Here is a 21,421-nt window from a genome sequence, read left to right on the forward strand (position 1 = left end):
ATATTTTGGAATAATGAACCCTACAGCCTCTAGGGGATGCTAATGGAGCTTTACACTCCATAAGCGTCACTGTTACATCATAGCCATCTTTAACACAACACAAGGATCTTGTGACTGTTTTTAGTCAAATACACCTTTTGACTACCGGCGCTCTTCATGTAACGCCATCATCTTTGTCCCTCTGGTGTCTCCCTTGATAAAAACGTATGATTCATTACACTTGTGAAAACTGATTTTACAAAAGTGGAAAACAGACAGAGAAGAGCTATGGCAACTGGAAAAACAAGGCAACCTTTTGTACTCAGTACTTTTTTAGTGCATAATACTCAACATTCACACTATATAGACATCCCATCTGCATTCACAACACAAAACAAGTCCCAAAAGATCTCTGTGCAAATAACAAGTGTGCAATTCCCAGTGCTACTGAGCGTGCATGTATCCCGCTCCTGTTAGTCTAGTTAAGTCTTGGTGTCTAGCCTCCTCTCCACAGACTTTAGCAGCAGCTCAGCGTACTGCTCCAGCAGAGCCAGGGCCTTGTCCCCCCCGTCGCTGACCTCTTGGTCCACTCGGGGCCCTTCGCACTGCGAGAGGGGGCGAGGCAGAGAGTCCAGCTCAGACTTGACCGTCAGCAGCGTATCGGACAGGATCCTCCTCATTTCTTGTTGGTCTCCGCTGGGCTGTTGGCTGCACTGGAGCATCTGGATTTAATGAATACATACATAAGAAAAACAGACAGTCAATCAGTCTGTCATTGTCTTTCCCTGTTTTATTTGTTCATCAGATTCTAGATAAAACAGCCAGTCCTCAAACACTTCTACTCAAGTAGATTTGCAACTATTGATTGATTCATTCATTATTTTCTAAAATTACTCGATTGATATTTTTTATCTATAAAATAGTGAAACATGCTTAGTCCTAAAATTATTAATCATTTAATCAGTTTTCTAAAATAAACTACTTTTTATGACTGATTGTTTGGGTCATTTTACAAGGAAAAACACTGCCAAACATTTTCTAGTTCCAGCCTCTCAAATATGAGGATTTTCTTTTTTTTCTCTGTGTTATGTGATTGTAATTTGAATATCTTTCAGTTTTGGACTGTTAGTCAGGCACCTGAAGACGTCTCTTTGGACTTTAGGAACTGGTAATTTTTCACTATTTTCTCACACTTTATAAAGCAAACAATTAAGCAGAGAAATAATTGGCACAGTTGTAAAACATTTCTGTTGCAGCCCTAACATGCGCACAACAAAACCATCTTCAGTTGCTAATTTTGTCCTGCTAGCGGTCAAACACCCCAAAATATTTAGTCTGCTATAATATAAGAGAGAGAAAAGAAGTACACATTTCAGAAGCTCAAACAAGCACATTTGTCATTTTTGTTTAAAAAAAACAACTCAAGCAATTAATAGGTCTTCAAAACAGTTGCCCCACAGATGAGATGTGCAAAGAGCAGCATCCATAGACGTAACATTAACTGAGACAGACCAGCGCACTACAAGAAGATGTAGGATTTGAAAAATTCCAAAAATATCAACAGTGTATGTATTTCTATACACAACTAATATGAGTTATATGAGAGTGGCAGCATGTGAGAAATTTTCTTTATCTACCCCCCCTTCATCCTCTGTCTCTCTGTTTTCCCTATCTTCTCCTGACATATTTTCCTTTCATGCCTCGCTTAACCCCCACATCTCTTCTCTTCCTCATTTCATACACAAACACACACACACACACACACACACACACACACACTCACTGACCGTAGTGTAGAGCATGACGGTTTTCCTGAGACTGTTGTGAAGCTCAGTAACAGCCTGCCTACAAGTTTCCAAGGTGATAGAGTGATCTGCAGAGAGAGAGAGACAGAGAGACTCTTTTAAGTACAGTGTGTACAGCACACAGCATGTGGCTTTGCTCCACCAGAATGTGCACAAAGACGCTCATACTGTGCAGTATATACACTCAAACACACTGCCATCGAGTCAAGCAGCCACGCAGTAAATGTTGAGCAAAAGGTTAAAGAGCATTAACAGAAAAACAAGAATAAACTTGGTGGCAGAAAAGAAACACATGAAGAGGCTGCTGCACAAAGCCAGAGAGCAGGAGCTGTGTGAGCGGTGAAAGTGAGAAAAATGATTTCACAGTTTATATCCTCCGGCAAAACACAGTTGTAGGTACAAATGTGGACTGGATATCAGTTAATGGCATTTATTCTTTCTGTGTTTTCAAATTGAAACGAAATGAAATCTGTTGCTTTTGTGAGGCAGTTATCATCCACAAAACAGCAGGTGCAGAAGTGTGAAGAATAGGATGAAAAGAAGAAGATTCAGCATTTTAACTCTGTTTGATACCTTTATTTACTGAATAAGTGAGCAATGTGAGATAAACAAATTGCATGTCAGCTCACTGACGCTCTATATTTCTAGATTTCAAAGGGTAATGATAAATACTAGGCAATTATTGTATGATCACCAATAGGGAGCATTAACGTGTGCAAATTCACCTGCAATCTTTCTAGTAGATAATGAGGTACAATATCCTGATATGGACAGTGTGAGATCCAACATGAAAAAGGTCCAACCTTTGAGGAGGACTGTGCAGAACTCAGGAGGGCACTGCCACCCATGGTTTCCTTAACTAACAGATCTCAAAATTCACCAAGGAAGTAGAATTCAAATCTTCACATGTCCCTTCATCTGTGGACTCGTGCGATCCCCACATTGAGAGCGGGAGGACACAGAGGCCGACAGAGTAACAAGAGACAGACAAGCAGATTGATAGACAGGCCAGAAGGCAGAGTGCGAGCAGCGAGAAGAGATGCAGTGATGAAGGTAGTGACTGGGGGGGGGGCAGACCTGGCTGGGGGTCATCGCTCGATGTGTGGGCCTGTTCAGGCACCAGAGGGCACTCTGTGTCTGCAGCCACCTGTCCAGGTTCATTAGCACTGGGAAGAAATGTCAGAAATGTGTGTCAGTAACTGTGTTTGAAAACTGTGATTGAAAATGTAGAATAAAAACAATAAATCTAATTTACTCAATACTGCAACATTCCCTTGTGCATATAATGATTAGATAATGACCCCTTTACAATAAGCAACCAGTCAAAAAAAAGACCTTACTACTTCTTGAGGGTTAATTGCAATACAAAACTGGCATAGAACATTTTTTTTTAGGTGTGGTGTAAAAACATACCTCTCTGAAATTGAGCTTCTCTTCCGCTTCACTTGTAGCAAACCTGGCAAACAAGGATCCAGAGACAGATGCCTGCCCAGTGCTGAGGACGACAAGTTATACACAAAATCTGATGTTTGGTTCCTCACTTGTGTGTTTATGTATCACATCTACAGTGTATGGCAGCTTTCTAACCTTGTCTGTTTTCTGGAGCAGGGGTAGGGTCACATCCAGGGTCTATGCTGGGAGTACAGGCCCTCGTCGGACTTGACGGACTCGAGCTCGGCTTCACCTCCAGGCAGAGGCTGCGGCGAGGGGTGAGGGGCTGCTTGGGGAGCGGGATGCGAGAGGGTGGGACGTTCTGGGTAAAAGGGGTGGGTGGAACTGTAGCTGTAGGATGGGGGGGAGTTGGGGATGGGCTGATTGAGAGAGGACACGATAAGAGGGATGACGTGGACGAGACAGCAGAGGGGAAAGCGGTGACAGGGGACGAGGTGAGGAGAGGAGCGTCGGTCTCCAGGTCCCCCCATGACCTCCTGCCCTTGGCGAAGGAGGGGGAGCAAGGTGGAGAGCCCATCTGGATGCCCTCCCCCAGTGAGGAGGAGCGGCTGCTTTTAGCCATGGAGCTGGCGGTGGGGTTCATGTAGGAGTGCTGCGGCTTGAGTTTGGGACTCTCCCAGGACACGGGGGACCGGGGAGACTGTGGGGACCCAGAGGAGGGGGAGGAAAAATGAAAGGATGGCTTCGGAGTGTCATGATCCAGGAAAAGCTCCTGAGGTCTCTTGTGCATCTCTGTTTGGTCACTAGAGGGCACAGGTGAGTGAGGAGCTAGAGGAAGAACATAGAGGTGGAGATTAATATGACTAGTTTTGAGAAAATGTATCATGTTGTGTCAAACTGGTATGAATTTACTGGATCACTTAAGTCAATTCTTGGTCATTATCCAATGTCTGATTAACTTATTCTGCATAATTCACACAAAATCCTATTTTTAAATACACTCTTGAGGCATTTTAACTGTCTCACAGCAGAACAATCTGACCCAAACATTACAGAAATAGCAGCAAATATATAGTAATAAATAAACTAAATGATTATGAACCGTACAGTCTGAGGCCAAGTTCTGGGCAGAGTGTGACTTGTGTAAATATGTCGCTCTGTCCAGCGGCAGCGGAGCTTTGGATGGAGAACTGGACAGCCGCCACAGGTGAGAAGTCTTCTTCTTGGGGGGTTTATGGGTGGGAGTGCAGTCTCTCTCTGGAGCATCGACCCTGCTGGAGAGTAAACACAGCAGCTTGAAGATCACTTGAAAAGAAAGTCAATAGCAGTGTTGTGTGTTGATTCCCATTTTAAATTTTCTTTTTTGTCTGTGATACTTCTTAATTACATCATAGTCTTTTCATGTGCATAATTACTTTAGCTGAAGGTTAAGTTTGTCCCTGCTTATGTTTATGCTTATCCATTATTAATCTGTAGGCAACTGCAAAAATGTCTTAGTTGTGTAAAGATGCCTAAATATTGTAGACCAGAGTGACCTTATAAAAGTGTTGTTTGTTAAGTATGTATCACATCACAGTCTTACCATGTGGATTTCATAATCATTTATTCATGGAGAGTACCTTTTGTGCTTTTTTGGTCTTTTGCATTTATGCTTCATTAATCCAAGTCTGCCAAAGCAGCACTTATCTAAACCTCATTCTGCTCCTAGTGTGTGTTTTCTTCTTACTTTGACCCCTGGCTGCTGCCAGAGGACACGGGCGTCTTGTCCTCTGTGTTTCTGCTCTGGCTGTCTTCCATCAGTGGCCGTACTTTGGACACAGGAGGCTTCGCAGAGTGGCTGCTTTGCTCCTTTCCGTGCAGTTTGGCAAAAGGACGCATGCCCCTACACAGACAGAAGGCATGACAGGGTTTCAGGGTCAGCAGGTGAGCAAAACACACAACGTATTCCTCTACGTTAAGTTAACAGAATAGTTTGGCATTCAGGGAAACATGTTTATTCTTTCAATCAAAGAGTGAGAAGAAAAAAATTGGTGAAATTAGTATCTGTGAGTATAAAGCCAGAGCCAGCAGACCAGTAGCTTTGTTTAGCACAAAGACTGGAAAAGGTGTGAGTACCAGATGTGCTCGGCCTGCCTGATCTACACTATATGGCACTGCGACGGAAAGTGTAAGGAAACCGTATAAACTCTGTGTTTAATTCTGTGCTTTAGTATAGTCGTTCTCTATCATGACTTCAGCAGAACTACACGTAAAGAATATTACAATCTGATAAATGATAATATAGTATCATGTAACATCAATACACTTTTGAAAAAAAAAACAATTTGGGAAAATAGTTAGATGAGAAGACTGGTACCACTATCATGTCTGTACGCTAATTATGTATTTACAGCTAGTAGCCTGTTAGCTTAGCTTAGCACCAAGACTGGAATCAGGGGGAAACAGCTAGCTGTGCTCTTTCAAAATGTAACAAAATAAACCTATCAGCACCTTTTAAAGCTCACTAATTAACATGTTAGATCTTATCTGTTTAATCTGTATCAAAGACTGTACTGTAAAAAAGATTTTGATGTTTTGTGGGGGGTTTTGTGCTGGACTAGTTCTTGGCCAGGAACAGTTAACAGGCGACTGGCAGAGACTCCATCAAGCTGCTGGTCCTGGTTAAAAACAAAATCCGCTATCAGAACTGCATCCATAGCAACAGTCTGTTATCCATGGCAACGATCTGCTATCCATAGCAACGGTTTGTTATCCATAGCAATGATCTGTTATCCATAGCAACGGTCTGATATCCATAGCAACTGTGTGCTATACAGAAATAACAGACCATAGATTTAATTGTAACTGACCAATCAGAGTAAAGTATTCAACAAAGCCGCGCTATAAACGAGATACAACATTCCCTGTTTCCAGTTTTTGCGCTAAGCTAAACTAAGCTAGCCTATTCCCAATCATCAATCTATAAAACGGTGTTTTGCCGGTAAATGCCTCGCTGAACATTTATTATTACCACAAATGACAAGGTAAAAAAAACAATCTTCCAACACACATGAAATTACGCAAACAAAGTTAACAATGTCATTTTAAACGGACAACTCGGCTGGATCAAGATAGCACACAGATGGTTTAGCAGAGCAATGTGCATGAGTCCACATGGGTTTGTAATTATAGCAGTGAGTGCACACTGGTCTGAAGTGGTCAACAGTACCTGTTATTATGTCCTCTGGCCAGGAAGCGTGAAGACATACTGAGCCTGGGGACTCTGCTCTGCTCGGCTGTAGACAGACATCGAGCATTAGAAAGAAACAAAAAGGAAAATGGAAACAGTGGCAGAGAGAAGAAAAGCACACAGTGACACCGAGAGAAAAAGAAAGAGAAACAAAAAGTGCAGAGAAACCAAAAGAAATACTGAATGCATCTACTTGAATGTGAGGTCATTTAAAGGAATAGTTGAACATTTCTGGGAATAATTTAAAGTTTTATTAAGTTTAATTTGAGGCAATAGCATTAGCCTACCCATGCTGCAGCTCTCTGCCAGCGTCTCAAAGTTCTGCATGAGGAAATCTTCTTGACCGTCGTCAGCAACGTCAGTCACTGTCCTCAGAGCCTCGTCCATACTTGTCACTTCTGCCTTTTGCTCCTCTTCCTCCTTGTCTTCATTCTCCTCATCAGAGCTGTGCTGGCTCAGGGACTCCACATCTGCAGAATCTGGAGGCACAAAGGACAAAAACATACAGCTGTGAATCAATGGAGAGAGACAGAAACCCTTTCCAAACCCTCTTTGACCTTGGTACATCCACTGCATACGTCAGGTAGGTACCAGATAATCCTTAACAAATGATCAGCCAGAACACTGAGGCTCATGTGGTGGTTTTATCTGACATATTTCTATCAGGTCAGAAATAGAAAAAAATCCTTGCCTCTCTGTGCTCAAATCCCTCTCAGCGGGTATCAGCTTTACTGTACAGTATGTAGAAGATATATCATGGCTTTCATGTACATTTTAGCTTTTCATTTCAAATCCAGCACTTGACACACTTTGAGACATTTATAAGTTGAAACAGGAATGTAGTCAGATAGAAATACTGAAATATAGAATAGACGCGTGGCTTTGAAAACCCAGTGAAGGCCACTGTGTGTAGAAATTTTATACGGTTTAAGCATCTAAAATGAATAAATGTACTAAATCACTGAAATTATTTTGAGGCTTTAGTTTTTGTTTGTAGAAAAACGGTACAAACTTCTATCTATGCAGTCTTGGCAAGAGAGAGGCATGCATTAATGAGGCCTGGTAAAGTTGGAAATTGTACATTTTTTAATACTAATTTTATTTTATTTTTGTTACTATCTCCGTCATTGGAGTAAGACCTCACCATCCAGGACTCGATCCGGGCTGGAGTCCCTGCTGTCGTAGCCCAGAGAGCAAGCGCTGTCCGGGCTGCGGCTTTCCTGGCTGTCACTGCGGATCCCTCGCCCTTGCATCCTGCAGTGCAGCTCCTTCACCATGTAATCACTGGTGTGTGAAAACAGAAAGAGGTGGAAACAATGAGGAACAGCTGTGGAGGAAAACATTAAACCAAGAATAGAAAAGCACTGTTGTTCCCTTTCAATGTCACTGTGATCACTTGAGTGAAATCACGAGGACTGGGTGGATTTACCTGCCCTGTAGACTGGCATCTTCCTCATTCTCCTCGGGGTACAGCACAGCTCCATCAGCCCCCCTGATGCCCTTGGACGAGTGTGAGGACAGCCAGTCAGCGTGTGGCCAAGGCCGATGCCTCTTGGCTCTCTCTTCCAACTGCAGAAAATGAGCATAGGTGACTTAGTCCTGCCATCACAAACACATGGAGACATATGGACAGCGTGTCCCTCTCCATGCGTACCAGGGGCTCCTGGAGGCTGGGCGTGCTCAGTCTCTCCTCTTCATGAGGGGGGTAATTGGGGTTTCTCTTATGACCAAAGCTCTCCAGCTGCCTCAGGTCCAGCATGGATTTAACCATCAGCTCCAGAGAGCCCATACGATGAGACCACCGCCTCCGAGGACGCTTAGAGGACTCAGGCGTGGCCTGGCTGATGGCTCCATGCTAGAGAGGAGGTAGAGGAGATGGACAGGCTGACACAGAGAAACATGATTTCTATTGTACAATACATGAATAAAAAATATCACACAGCAGCTCTGGAAGTTAAAGATGACAAGTGCTAAAAGCGTCAATTTCCCTCCTGATGTACACATCTCAGATGAGGTGTGTGATCTAGTTTTTAGTGCTCCCACTTTGGCTATGGATTTCAGAACGGATTTCACATAGCTTTTTATCACTTTTAAGACTCAGCAGGGTATTTCCCCCCCCAGTACATCACAGAGGATTTAATCTCATGTGTGGTAGAGTGAAGCCTGAGATTCCTTAAGCCACTTCAGTCCTTCTGAAGAACTGACAGACAACTAAAAGAGATAGTAGACGGGGGCTGAACTGTTCATCAACTGTCAAATCTAAAGACTTAAAGCATTAACTGATTGTTAGAGGCTGTTACTGGAAACTATGAAGTTTTTGTCAGGAACTGAATAAAGGAGAAAGATGTATTGTTAGGTTTTTTGGCACTGTGATTTAAGTTATTTGATTTTACGTCACATGAAATAATAATAAAAATATGTATATTGGAACATACAGAGAGAGAGAGACGCACAAGAGCAAAAAAAATAAGAATATTACAAAAAGTGGCTCTTCAAAATGCATAACAAAAGATCCTTTATCGCAGGCCTTGCGATTGAGATCACATTTTATCATGAAATTGTTAAAGATGCACACTGGGAACTGAATTTGCCAAAGCACAGAGCCATTCTCCTCTCTTCCCACTCTGCTTTGCATCATATTCTTTAGAAAATGGATGATAACAGTCTTTTCACGTTGAATAACCACCAACCTTTGTCAGCTCCCAGTCCTGTCCTTCATCTGAGCCACCTGTTGCATGAAAAAGCACAATCATAAGAACCTTGGAAAATAATGACATAAAACTTGTTTGATGTGTGGATTGTTTTTGTGCCCTCCACAGAGAGAACAAAGGTCTGGATTAGTACAGATGGCAGAGAGGCTCCAGCACAGGTGGTTACACCCAAACAAACAACATGTAGTCTCTTCTACAGGGGTCTTATTCCTAAATCTCCTGATAAACATGTGGATTAGACCCAGCACTGTGATTGTATTCTCATTCATAATCAGTACCTGTGTCCTCCTCTCCGTGGCTGCTGTCAGAGGAAGTACTGGACGCCATGTCCTCGGGGTCGTTGGGGTCATCGTTCTCTGCTCCGTCCTCCTCCTCGTGCTCACGGTCACTGTCAGAGGACAGACCACCCAGAATGGGAGCACTGTGCATCTCTCGCCTGGAATGAAAGACAAAGTGATGACCATTCTGCAAGGACTCCTGCAGTCTTTATTTGTGATAGCGACGAATGATTGTGATCAATGGGAGCTTGAAGGTGAAGGTGCGGTGTGTCGTCACCTGAGACTGGAGGTCTTGCAGGGCGGTGCGTTTGGGCTCTGTCGGAGCTGGCAGAGCCTCTCTCTCATGCTGATTGTCAGTTCTGGAGCCAGTCGCCACACAAAGATACAGCTGGGAGATAAAAGCATTCAGGCATTAAAAATTCAACATTTCATTTCAGCTTGACTATTGAGGAAACTGTCTGCAAACACATTTCCCCACTCATTTCCTCTGGCAGCAGAGGCTGAAGAGGATTTTAATTTGGGTGCTGCTCCAATCCAGGATTTCTACAGTCACTTTATTCCATTCATATTCGGATATCTTTAGTTATTTGAGTTCTGCTTTTAAATATAGAATTAATCCTTGTTATTTTTTTTAGAAACATACCCAAATTATCATATTCAAACGCTGGATTGACTCAAGTATACACCACATTAATAGAGTCTAAGTGAATCCAAAGGAGCCACTCGTAGGAGCACACAGGACTGTTTCTCACCTGTCCCCGGACACAGAAATCAAATGTTTGCAGTCGTTGGTAAACTTCATCCCAGTGACAATCTCTGCAAAACCAAAAGTACGGCAATGTTAGTTATATTGAGCTCCCTGGCAACATTCCCTGCTGCTATGAAGGTGTCATTTACTCACAGCTCAGTTGTCTGTCTGTGTGTGTGTGTGTGTGTGTGTGTGTGTGTGTGCGGTGTCGGTGTGTGTTCTGTTACCAGAGTGTCCAAACATAGTGGCGACACACTCCCCAGTGTAGAAGTCAAAGATGCTGATGTTTTTATCAGAGGAGCTGGTGGCCACGTATTGACCCGATGGATCAAGCTGGACCTGCCAGGACAAAAGAACAAAAGAGTTCAGTAGTCTGTACGTGGGAAGGGAAAGGCATTTGGAGCGTGGACTGTGGAAGAAAATGTTACCCGGAGCAGACTGCCATCCTCACTCAGCGATCCTTTGTAGAGTTTCTTCTGTTTGCCACTGCTGATGTTGAAAACCCTGAGATCAGAAGGATAAGAAACCTCAGAATCAAACTGAGTTTCCCATTGCTGACGTCATGGACCTTTAAACCCACATGCCCTCCCTTTAAACTCACCTGATGCAGCGGTCCTGACAGCCAACGGCGGCATACTTGCAGGTGGGATCTACACCCATGTCGTATAGTGTGGTCTTCCTCACCATGTGGTGCGAACGCCTGAACTCTGTTCCTCTGTCGGTCTGTAAATTAGAAGGAAACTCTGTCAGCTCTGTGCTGAGGAGGGCGGCTGCTGTAGTGTTAGCATTAGATGGAAAGGTGCTAATAGGTGTTTTAGTGTTATAAAAGCTAAAGTACATAAGACACAAACTTAAAATACAGCATTTTTTTTTAAAGTCAACCAAGTCCAAAATGACAAATTAGGACTTCCTACTTGAATGAGTGCACGGTCTGCTGGGTTTGTTATGGCATCTGTGCATTTGTATTGTTTAGAAAGAAACTAGCAAACTTAACCCATGCATTCAGATTTCTAAAGGTTCCAGAGATCAGTTTGAATCAACATCATTATGTATCTCTTAAAAGTGGACATGTACATGTAGTTTATATGCATAGAAATGCATGAAAAGTACATGAAGTATTTGCCTTAAAGTTAAAGTTTGGCAGAATTAATGCGCCTGGCAAGGACACAATGTGAATCAAAATAAGTCATATCATTATTGAAGTTTAAGTCACAGGAAATCAGTGTTTGTTCATCCAGTCATGCACACATGGTCAGAAAAGACAATTATGGTTCACTTGGTTGGAATCCTTGAAAACAGATAATGATAACAGATAGCGTAGAAGATGCTCATTTAACGTCCTGCGAGGAGCGCTGGCCTGTCACAACACGCTTCTACAGACAATACTCCGTAAATATCTGGATGCTGAGGAGAAGTTTTACTGACTAACAAGCCATTGTTTATTGTGCTCTACAAAACTTAATCCTCATGAGTCACTGCAGTGGCCTGAATCCTGTCGAAAGTTTAAGAGTGCTGTTACTTATGTAACTCAGACCAAACATAAAATTGTCCCAATAACCCAGAAGCAAATCTACTGTAGAGGAAAGGCTGCAGCAGGGTGTATCTTTTATAGCACTTAGTTATTTCATTCATAAACAGAAGCCAAAAAGGTTGTGTTACTGCTGTGCTGCACAGTGAGTCCTTAATGTGAGGAATTAATGAAGAATTTGTATCCAAAGCGATGAAGCAGCAGAGGATGCTGAATCAGCATTAGCTCCTGATTGTGCCTTTTATGGCAGATAAAGAATTATGAGAGTTGTTTTGGAAATTACTTCTGGTGTAGCAGCTAACTCTTTATAAATTAAGCTTCACTACAGGAGAAATCAGATATTTACAGTGATTTAAAAATAGCTGAAGGATGAACCATGGTGGTGAGATGCTGGATAGCTTTTATAGAATATTGTCAAAACATAATTACATCAAAAGACAATACATTTGTCATATTTAAAGACAACTTTGACACTGACATGTACACTTTCTTGAGTGAGATAAATAGATCGACATCGCTCTCTTGTCTCTGCGGTAAACATTTAGCTGGAGCCAGCAGGCTAGCTTAGCTTAGCTTAGCTTAGCTTAGCTTAGCTTAGCACAGAGACTGGAAATGGGGAAACAGGGTCTGTCATTTTACACTTATTTTGCACTTAGGCAAAATAAACAAACATGATTTAACATCATCAATTTGTGAATTTTAGAGAAACTGGAAGGCTGGAAAAAGCCGGGCTAGTTGTTTCTTCCGGCCCGAGTGCTAAGCTAAGCTAATCGGCTGCTGGCACCAACTAGATGTTTTCATCTAACTCTCAGCTAAAAAAAATCAGTTTTCAGTGGGTGCATTTCATTTTTCTATTCCCGTACGCACATTATGTGTGTGTTTAGTGGACGAACAGATCTGACGTGGAAAGATGTTGATGGTGAGAGCTGAAGGACTGAATCTTGCTCAGGTGTGTCCTACCTTGTGTGCAGTGCGGAAATAGATGCTCTTGTCTGCTCCACAGCTGATCATCCTCACCTTGTTGTCATTGGCTAAAAAAACAAAGAAGGGAAATGCCTGTGGGCAATGCAGCCGCTACTAGTATTTTCAAAAGAATGTGTGCAGGACTAAATGAATCCAATCTCGAAATCAGAAGCTGTAACTAATGCAGGTGGGGTAGCTGAGAGAGAGAAAACAATGCATGCAGCAGAAAAGGCTTTGCTTATAACAAACAAAGCTGCACCTGACTACACATGTACAGTTGTCATCCATTATTTAAACAGGCGGTGCTGCAAGCAAAATAAAAGAGGGACTTTGTGTGGGACTGAATGGGATTACGAAAAGATTAGCTGTCAGATGTTGACAGTGTCTCAAGTGGCTCACCAGCAAAGCGGACGGCTGTTATGGATGAAGAGTGCTCGTCGAGTGTCTGCACCAGACTGTAGTCATCCTCAGCATCCAAGACGTGGATCAGACGGTCCCTGCTAGCTGTGGCCAGCAGCTTCAGACCTGACAGTATTAAGACAACTTAATCACATATCCTTTAAACGGCCAACGCACTGATATTCGTCAGTAACACAGTCACATACACACACTGACCTGTTTCTGGTTTACTGTATTCAAGACAGAGGATCTCAGCATCATGAGCCTCCACCTTCAGAATCTCCTCCATGCTGCTGAGGTCATGAACCCTGCAGAGTATAAATTCACACTGCTTTTAGAATAGCGGTCACCTTACGAGTGCAGTCAGTCATCAGTCTTGGTTTTTTAGCGTTTTTGTCCTACCGCAGCATCCCGTTGCGATCTCCAGATGCCAGGTGTTTGCCGTCTGGACTGACACAGATGGTCCTGATTCCCGTCCTGCTTTCTGCTGTCTGTCCATCCCCTGGTTTATCAACGCTCGCATTTGTCGAACACTCTGGATCCAGCAAGGCACTGGTGTTTCCATCAATGTAAATTATATTCAGGAGGTCCTGCAAAGCAAAGTCAGATTTGAAAAATAACCCATCAAAGGGAGAATTCGATCTTCCAAAATGTCAACATTTGACATATATGGCGTTTTAGGCCAAACTCACGCTGCTGAGGATGTTCTGAGAATGTGTCCGATCGTCCATGCGCCACAGTCTGATGGTGTTATCAGCTGAGCAACTGAGGAACGCACCTGATGACAAACCAGTGTCCAATTCACCAGGAACATCTGGGAACATCTGAGGAAGGATGAGGGAGAAGGTGTTTGGTTGGGAGAAGGTTCAGGAAATACTAATTATATGAGGCTAAACAGTATGGATTTAGAAAATACTCCTGCTGTGCCTTAGATTAACATCCACTATGGAGTATCATGAGCTGTAATCAGTTCAGTTGACACTTAGCTATTTGAAAATGCATGTTGTTGGTTGTGGTAATGAGACATAATTCTTAACAGATTAGTCAGAATCACTGCTTAATATAAAGCTTATTCAATGTAATTACCACTAACAAAATGAAATAATAATATCTATCAGTGTTTCCCAAACTGGCCTGAGTTCAGCAGGCTAATGAACTGCATAAAGCAGTCCAATATTAGCATTGTGCTGGTGATGATAAATCCCCCCAATGTTCCCTGAATCAGCAGCCTAGAAAATACCCAACATTCAATCTAAAAACAGAATCAGGGGCTGGTTAAAGAGGTGTGTATCATTCACTTCCTGTCTGCTTACCTCCAGGTCCCCAACACAGGCAGCATGGAAGAGGGCAGAGTGCACCTTCCCCACCCTGTGGACATCTCTCACATCCCACACATACAGACTGTGGTCATTATATACACAGCTGAGCCGGTGGCTGACGGGGTCGTAGGTAACAGCAATGGCGTCTGGGTAACGGGCGTCTTTCTTGGTGGAAAATAGGTCACTGATGGTAATGGAGTCATGGAGCAAGAAATAAGAAACATTTAGGTGTTATTTAGACTGTGGAGCGCTGCTTCTTGAGACAGGCGGCACTATAAATAGAGAACATTTGATCCAGCAGTGGATCCCTGCCAAGGAAAGGCAGTGTTACTACTAAGCTCTTCCTCACCTGGCCTCCGTGATGGCAGAGATATCAGAGCCGAGGGGGTGCGGCCGCGGCAGCGTGCAGACAAAGTGCAGGTCGACAGGGCTGAAGGCTCGCACCGTCCCATCAGCGCAGCCACAGAAGATCATATCCTCAGACAGAGACAGAGACTGGGCCGCGCCCGTCTACGAGGCAGGACAGGATACAACAGGCGCATCAGCTCTTTTCACAGCTCTATTTTATACAGACGGCACATTCTAATCCTGCAAATACACTCAATTATAATTAAGTGTAGGTGAGTCCATCACAGCCCCGACTGTCAGTAATTCTAAAGGCTACAGACAGTTTTAAGAGCGTCCGTGCTGGAATACTTCCAAACACACCGTGTACTCGTCCTTGTCCTTTTTGCTAATCTCTCTTTGATCCTCTGACAGAAGGCAGGAGCAGGACCCACACACCCTCATCTTCACCTCCTATTTAAACACCACAGCTGGACACTGGCCATAAGCACCACTGGGTGGACAGTAATCAGTAATGGATGCATAAACATACTGCAGATGTAACACTGTTAATTAGACGACTGAAGTATATGACATGGACACCTACTGAATCAATATACTGTAGAACAAAATGCATGATTTATTAGAACCAGTAGTGCTACGATGTAACCTTCTGCAATTAATGCAGGGATGCTGGTTCAGCCACATTTGTCAACATCAATCTTGAAGAAATGTTAGCAGCACAAAAGGTAAAAATCAAGAATACATACAACACAGTGAATACATCTGAACAACAAGGGAAGTACACTTATTCATTGTCTTGCCAAGAGTTAGAGGAGAAGACTAACACCATTCTCATGACTGTCTTAGCTTAGCATAAAGACAAGAAATAGGGCTTGCAAAAAAACATTAAAAAGTTTTTTTTTTAAATGTAACATAAAGGTAAAAAAAAGAGCCCAACAACTTCATGGCACAGAGAGTCACTCACCCGTAGGTCCACCCATTTGTCCAGCATCCTCTTGCTGTTAATCTCACACAGCAGGCCAGACGAGGTGATGCAGAACGTGGAGTCGGATGTAGAGCCCCGTCCGCAGGCCACATCACAGAAGAAGTTATTCCTCAGCTCTCCCAGCAGCCCCGAGCGGCCCAGCAGAGGGACGGGAGCACTGGCCTGAGTAACACAGAGGGGGGTGGCGGTTAGCTGTGTGGTTAAAGCACAATACTGGATACATCTGAAAACTAGCTTTGACACAAACAAAGAAAAGGCCAAGGATTTCTCCATCAGATGTTATTGAGTTATTTTCCATTTCTTAATTTGAGTGTTTCTTCATTTGAATATGCAGGGAGCTGTCATGAATTTGGGAACAAAACTGTGTGAATTTAATTGATGTGAAGACACTCTGGAAGAATGAAATAGCAATAAAAAGAAAATCAGTAACAAAACCAAACTCCCCGTCAACTCTGACTTGTCTGACTATGTCTTGGACAGTTTTCAAGGCGACGAACATTTTTCATACAGTGTGAAAATGTGTGGTAGAAAAGGGATTTTTCTGACGGTATAAAAGCCTTCAAAGCAGAGCTAAAGCAAAGGAAAGCAACTTACATGATTGGAACAAAGTTTTAAAAAGACACACTGATGTTCTCCTTTAATACCTTGCTGGCTTTGCAGTGGTCCAGATACCAGAACTTGATGTGTCTGTTCCCCACAGTTACAAAGTAGGAGCTGTCCTCAGAGAAAGACACGCCGGTCACCTTACTGGACACCTTGTTGGCGGCCACCACTACATCTTTCTGCGAGAAGAAAACACAACAATACATGTTAAAATCATGGCCCTCAGGAATCTGAAGCTTAATGTCTGGACAGAAACAGGCTAGCTGTTTCCCCCCACTTACAGTCTTTATGCTAAGCTAAGCTAACAGGCTGCTGAATGCAGTATCCATCATCTCCTCTGTTTTCCAAAATATTAAACTATTCCTTTAACATAATAAGCTGTGTGTATTACACCAACACACAACAAAGGTGTTTGCATAGCACAGCATTGGCCTTGACTTAGACATACCTTCCACGCCCACACGTTGACCATCATGTCATGCTGGTTTCCCACACTGACAATATATTTGCTGTTGGGGGAAAAAGCCACGCAGGAGACTCCATATTTGTGCGTCTGGAGCTCCGCCACCTGCCTCCGCTCTGCCACGTCCCACAGTCTGACCGCTGGTAGGTGCCCACTCTGATGGAAAGGGAAGAGGGATGTGGAGGAGTGAGTAGTTGGTAGATGGTTATAAAAATAAAAGGCCTCGTGGTAATGTCTCAGTGATATATTGTGTCTGTTTTTTGTCTCCAGTCTTTAGATCCACTGGAAAAAGGCAACATAGTAGTGGTAAGCCCAGTCTATCCAGCTCTCTAAGAGATTATCTTCTCTGACCTCTACTCACCATATACAGTTACTTGTCCTTTGACCTGTTCACATTATTCTCTCTCAGGGATCAAAAGGTCAGCAGGCTATTTGTGCGCTCTCCCATTTTAATATGTTCAAACGCCCTTTCAAAGGTCACATTTAATAGGTGAGAGGAAAAGGCACCCTGAAGGACGTTGAAAATGGATGCCATTCATCTAAAGACTGAGCTGCATATAAAGGAGGCAGAAGGAGGAAAGAAGAGCACGTCTCTTGTCGGCCTCTGTTCGCTGAAAATGGGGACATTTCTTATCAGGTAATTCACTTTGGAATATCTTAAATTCTTCTCCTCTTTCAAGACTTTTAGGAAACCGTATGAAAGAGCTGTGACACAAAAAAAAACTTCATTAGTTTAATATGACAATCTGTAGCTTCTTGTGACAGCCTATGAAATTTGTCATTTGGCTCCTTTTAAAGGCAGAAGAACAGCATATCCTCACCGTACGCTGTCTTTTGAACTTTGCTCTCTGCCGTCATAGCAACTACAGCGTGCTCATCCACTTACACAGCGTAGTCTTTAATCGGCTTTGGATTAAGATAGCGTGATGTGTCAAGGCAAACACTATAACTGCAGATGCTTGACTGACACATTACAGTGAAGCAGGAGGGAACTCAGTCACGGGATTGACAGCAATAAGAGAAGACTCACCTCTCCTGTGACCAAGTACTTGCCATCGGGGGAGAAAGACAGAGCTGTGATGGTTTTTCTGTGAGAGGCAGAGAAAGAGAGCTCAGTGTGACTCATGTTTAGGTAGTTCGGACAGTTTAATGTCGCAGGTTGTGTTTGTGTTCAACCCACCTTGAGGCGATAATGTGGTGCTGTCTGTTCTTTTTGGGGTTCAGCAAGACGACCACACACCTACACAAGAAAGAATATAATCACAATTCACCATGTGACTTATGTATGATATAATACAATACAGACAAGTGCTGGTATTGGTGCACACCTAGAGTTGTGTTTGGTGTGTATTCCTGGAACTGAGGCAATAGTTTGGTGGAAGTGGAACATTTGCATTGCCAAGTGTTTTTTTGTTTTGCATTTGTTTAGTTAAGGCGCTTACAAGAAATACAAACACTTCTCAGATCAACCAACTGACCTCTTTTCACAGAACATATTTGCGCCGTAGCTTAGAGATGATTACTGATTATACACGACGACCTTGTGAACATTTCAACTCTGATGTAACATTGGAATCCGTACAGCATCAGTCTAATAACGACTAATACGGACAGAAGTGAGCCAAAGTTGATTAATCTTGGCTGATCCGTAATTATATTCTGTGACCTGTTTGAATATTTTCCAGAAGATTACAGCGAGAAATGCAACATTGCACCCATTCATGCATTTACTCTCCAGGACATTCATTTGATGATATATTTATTGGGCCTGAAGAACACGTCATGGTGTGCTGACTCAAAGTTACAAACCCTGCTACAAAGGTGGGTCTGAACTTTAAAACAGCAGCGTGAGATATCTAACTACTGTGGGGAATAGGAACAGTTTTGGGAGATGCATCTCTTACTCATGAGAAGACTGATGCCAGTGTCAGACATGATTACCCACCTCAATGCTGACTAGAATGCTATAAAGCTGTAAAAAGTCTTTGTGAAGTTTTAATGTCGTTTTCCCTGCTTCTGTGATTCATCCACCTTTAGTGCAATGATTTTGTATCCATATTCCAACAATGCAGCCATGACCATATTGCTTCCTGCTAATAAAACTTCCTCTTTACATCCTGTTCAAGAGCAGCATAAAGATCTATGATCCACCTGTTAGAGTGCTGCCTGTTCTTTAGCTCCGTGCCAGGAAACTGCATTCCCGGTGCCACGGCTGAGCTTGCACAGATTTAAACTGAGACCGCAGGTGGATTGCCAGACTGTGCACAATTTGGGAAGTATAAAGCTTGCTAAAATGACAGCCAGACACAGACACACACACACACACACACAGAAAAACCCACGCCTGTGCACACACAGACAATGCTTCCTCTCTCTCAGATGCACAGTCACAAGCACACACTCCTTGACACAACAATACTGCAAACACCCATTGACCTTCTTAGTATTAATGCAGCTTTGTCAGAAGATTGAGAACAACACAAAAGAGGCTCAGTGTTTCACTGTTTCTGTTACAGCCTCGTGGGACCTGCAGTGCTTGTTTTTAAACTCTGCTTTCACCCCGGTGGTGCAGCAGCTCTGAGGCCCCCGGAGCATCGCCACTGTGTGTTTGAATCCTGCAACCTGCAGCTCACATCTCATTTAAAAAAATAAAATAAAAAAATCTGCACTGAGCAAGTTAACACAGCCAGTGTCACTGTTTGCACAGAATTAATAATACTACACAGCGCTCTTTACATCACTGTGTGACTGAGGGAGTCGAAGGAAGCCTGCCTGAGGATAGGATAAAAAGAAGCTTTGGAGTTCCTCAGATGAGAAAAACCCACAGAGCTCTCCTCCTCAGCTCCTCAGAGGTAGCGCAGAGAAAACACACGCTCGCAGACATCTGCACACTCAGCATCTGCGTGAGGTAGATACAAACTGCGAGTGCCCATAGGTCAAATGTCAGATTTGGAGGTAAGGACGCAGAAAAGGTCTCTCTTTTCTTACCCTGCAGGGTAGGCGACCAGTCCAGACCGGGGGTCACACACCAGACCACTGTTTCCTGAAGTGGTGATCCCCAGCACCTTCTCCAAAGTCACCTGTGGGAGCACACAGCACAGATTTCATCACAGAGAGAAGAAAAAGTAGAGCTCGTGGAGGGACTGTAAAACACCAAATTCAATAAATCGGTGATATAACTAAGCTCCAATGAAACAACAAAGGCAGAAATAGACGAGTTTGGTTACAACAAGTGAAGACGATGACTGAGGGTCACATTATGTGTCCACTTTAGCTCAAATAGTTCAAAGTAATTCTGCTCTTATTTCTGCCAGATCTAAAATAATATCGATTATTTAGTTAGTTTGTGCACGGCTGCACAGAACTTTCATTGACGGCATTGACATTGATTCCACAAACAACAGGAAAACAAAATATGCTGTAAGTAATATCATTATTTCATCTCTGGGCTGTAAGAGATGCAAAAAGAGATGTGAAGGATCGGCTGTAGCCTGGTGATTAAACAGAGGATGTGACAGAAGGCAAGTCGTGCTGTCTGTCTGTCTTGGGAATTATGAAGCAGCTGTTCGGTGTCATCGATCAGCCTGCGGTAACATGGATGTACCTGAGTCAATGCTGTCCTACTAACACATGAACTAATAATAGCAAATAATAAACAGCACAGTTTATGGTATTTAAGTTCTATATCTCACAGAGGCCACTTTCTAGTAACACCTCTTTTATCAAAAGTTTCTGAACTGGATCTGGTGGCTTTATGAATGGTTGATAAATCACTTACTAGTCTTGAGGGCTGAGAAATCAATCATAAGAACAAACTCTGGGTTGTAGTGAAAAATGCATCTTACAAGTGTTTATGCTTCCTATTTATGCAGTTAGTTATCATTAAAAAATACTTCATAATAATAATGTTGAAGCATATATTTTAGGACCAAACAGTCCTATCAATCTAAAGACAATTTGTTCTAATTAGTGATTTATAACTAATCCATACTGCGTTAACAAGTGATTTATTTACCTTTAATTACAGCTCATGCACTCCTAATAGACGGCGCCTTGTTACTCAGGTGTACAGTTGCACCTATAGCACTTTCTCCATGTGTCCCGTGGTGTTTGGATCGATAAGTTGCACTACATACCTTACTGTAGAGGTTTTCCGTCCTGTTCTTCTTGTGCCTGGATGACGGAGAGCGCAGCAGGTTCCTGATGCGGGTTTTGATGGTGAAGCCATCCCCTGGCATTTTGTCCGCAGCCCGGTGGCCCCGCACGGAGACCTGCAGAGCGTCCACTGTGACCGGCCACCAGCCTTCTGTCTGTCTGTCTGTCTCTGTGTGTGTGTGTGTGTGTGTGTGTGTGTGTGTGTGTGCAGGCTGAGGAGACACTGATGGTCCTCCCACCACCACAGACAGACTACAGAGGCTCACGGAGTCGGGCAGAGTTGTGCTGCCGGGACATGTGGTTGTTAATCTCCTGAGTGGGTTGCTGATCTCTTCTGCTGTCGTTTCACATCACACACTCCTCTCCTGCAGCAGCAGCAGCAGCAGCAGCTTCCCACCACCTCTGGACTGACTTTGCTTGTCTCAATTTGCTCTGACAAGGGGGGAAAAACAGGCGCCTCCCGAAAATCACTAGTTTAATCTGAACCAGCTCCGGTCTCATGATTGCATCAATGAT

The 21,421-nt window shown here is 43.2% G+C and overlaps 1 protein-coding gene across 1 annotated transcript; it reads right to left on the minus strand.

Moving 5' to 3' along the window:
- Positions 1–435: 435 nt before the first annotated feature.
- LOC139217862 (mitogen-activated protein kinase-binding protein 1-like) lies at positions 436–20,988 on the minus strand. The gene is made up of 33 exons (XM_070849342.1): positions 20,887–20,988; positions 19,739–19,830; positions 17,931–17,990; positions 17,781–17,838; positions 16,736–16,906; positions 16,329–16,466; positions 15,664–15,846; positions 14,701–14,861; positions 14,346–14,535; positions 13,725–13,856; positions 13,435–13,622; positions 13,249–13,340; positions 13,033–13,158; positions 12,631–12,701; positions 10,744–10,865; positions 10,571–10,646; positions 10,370–10,481; positions 10,147–10,210; positions 9,672–9,782; positions 9,395–9,552; positions 9,096–9,133; positions 8,060–8,260; positions 7,835–7,974; positions 7,550–7,689; positions 6,693–6,884; positions 6,385–6,451; positions 4,903–5,058; positions 4,284–4,447; positions 3,372–4,004; positions 3,198–3,279; positions 2,862–2,950; positions 1,767–1,852; positions 436–701 (listed from the first exon to the last, which is right to left on the minus strand). Exons 1-33 carry the CDS (start codon positions 20,986–20,988, stop codon positions 462–464), a joined length of 4,635 nt encoding a protein of 1,544 aa, XP_070705443.1. The 3' UTR covers positions 436–461.
- Between the last annotated feature and the right edge of the window lie 433 nt (positions 20,989–21,421).

Source organism: Pempheris klunzingeri, chromosome 18 (genome assembly GCF_042242105.1).
Source record: "Pempheris klunzingeri isolate RE-2024b chromosome 18, fPemKlu1.hap1, whole genome shotgun sequence".
Lineage (NCBI taxonomy): Eukaryota > Metazoa > Chordata > Actinopteri > Acropomatiformes > Pempheridae > Pempheris > Pempheris klunzingeri.

Coding starts and splice junctions, on each gene's coding strand:
- LOC139217862 (XM_070849342.1), bottom strand. CDS start 20,988: ATGCCAGGGGATGGCTTCACCATCAAAACCCGCATCAGGAACCTGCTG. Junction 17,839..17,930: donor CACCACATTATCGCCTCAAG/GTGGGTTGAACA, acceptor TGCCTCTCACAG/AAAAACCATCACAGCTCTGT. Junction 13,159..13,248: donor ATACAGTAAACCAGAAACAG/GTCAGTGTGTGT, acceptor TAATACTGTCAG/GTCTGAAGCTGCTGGCCACA.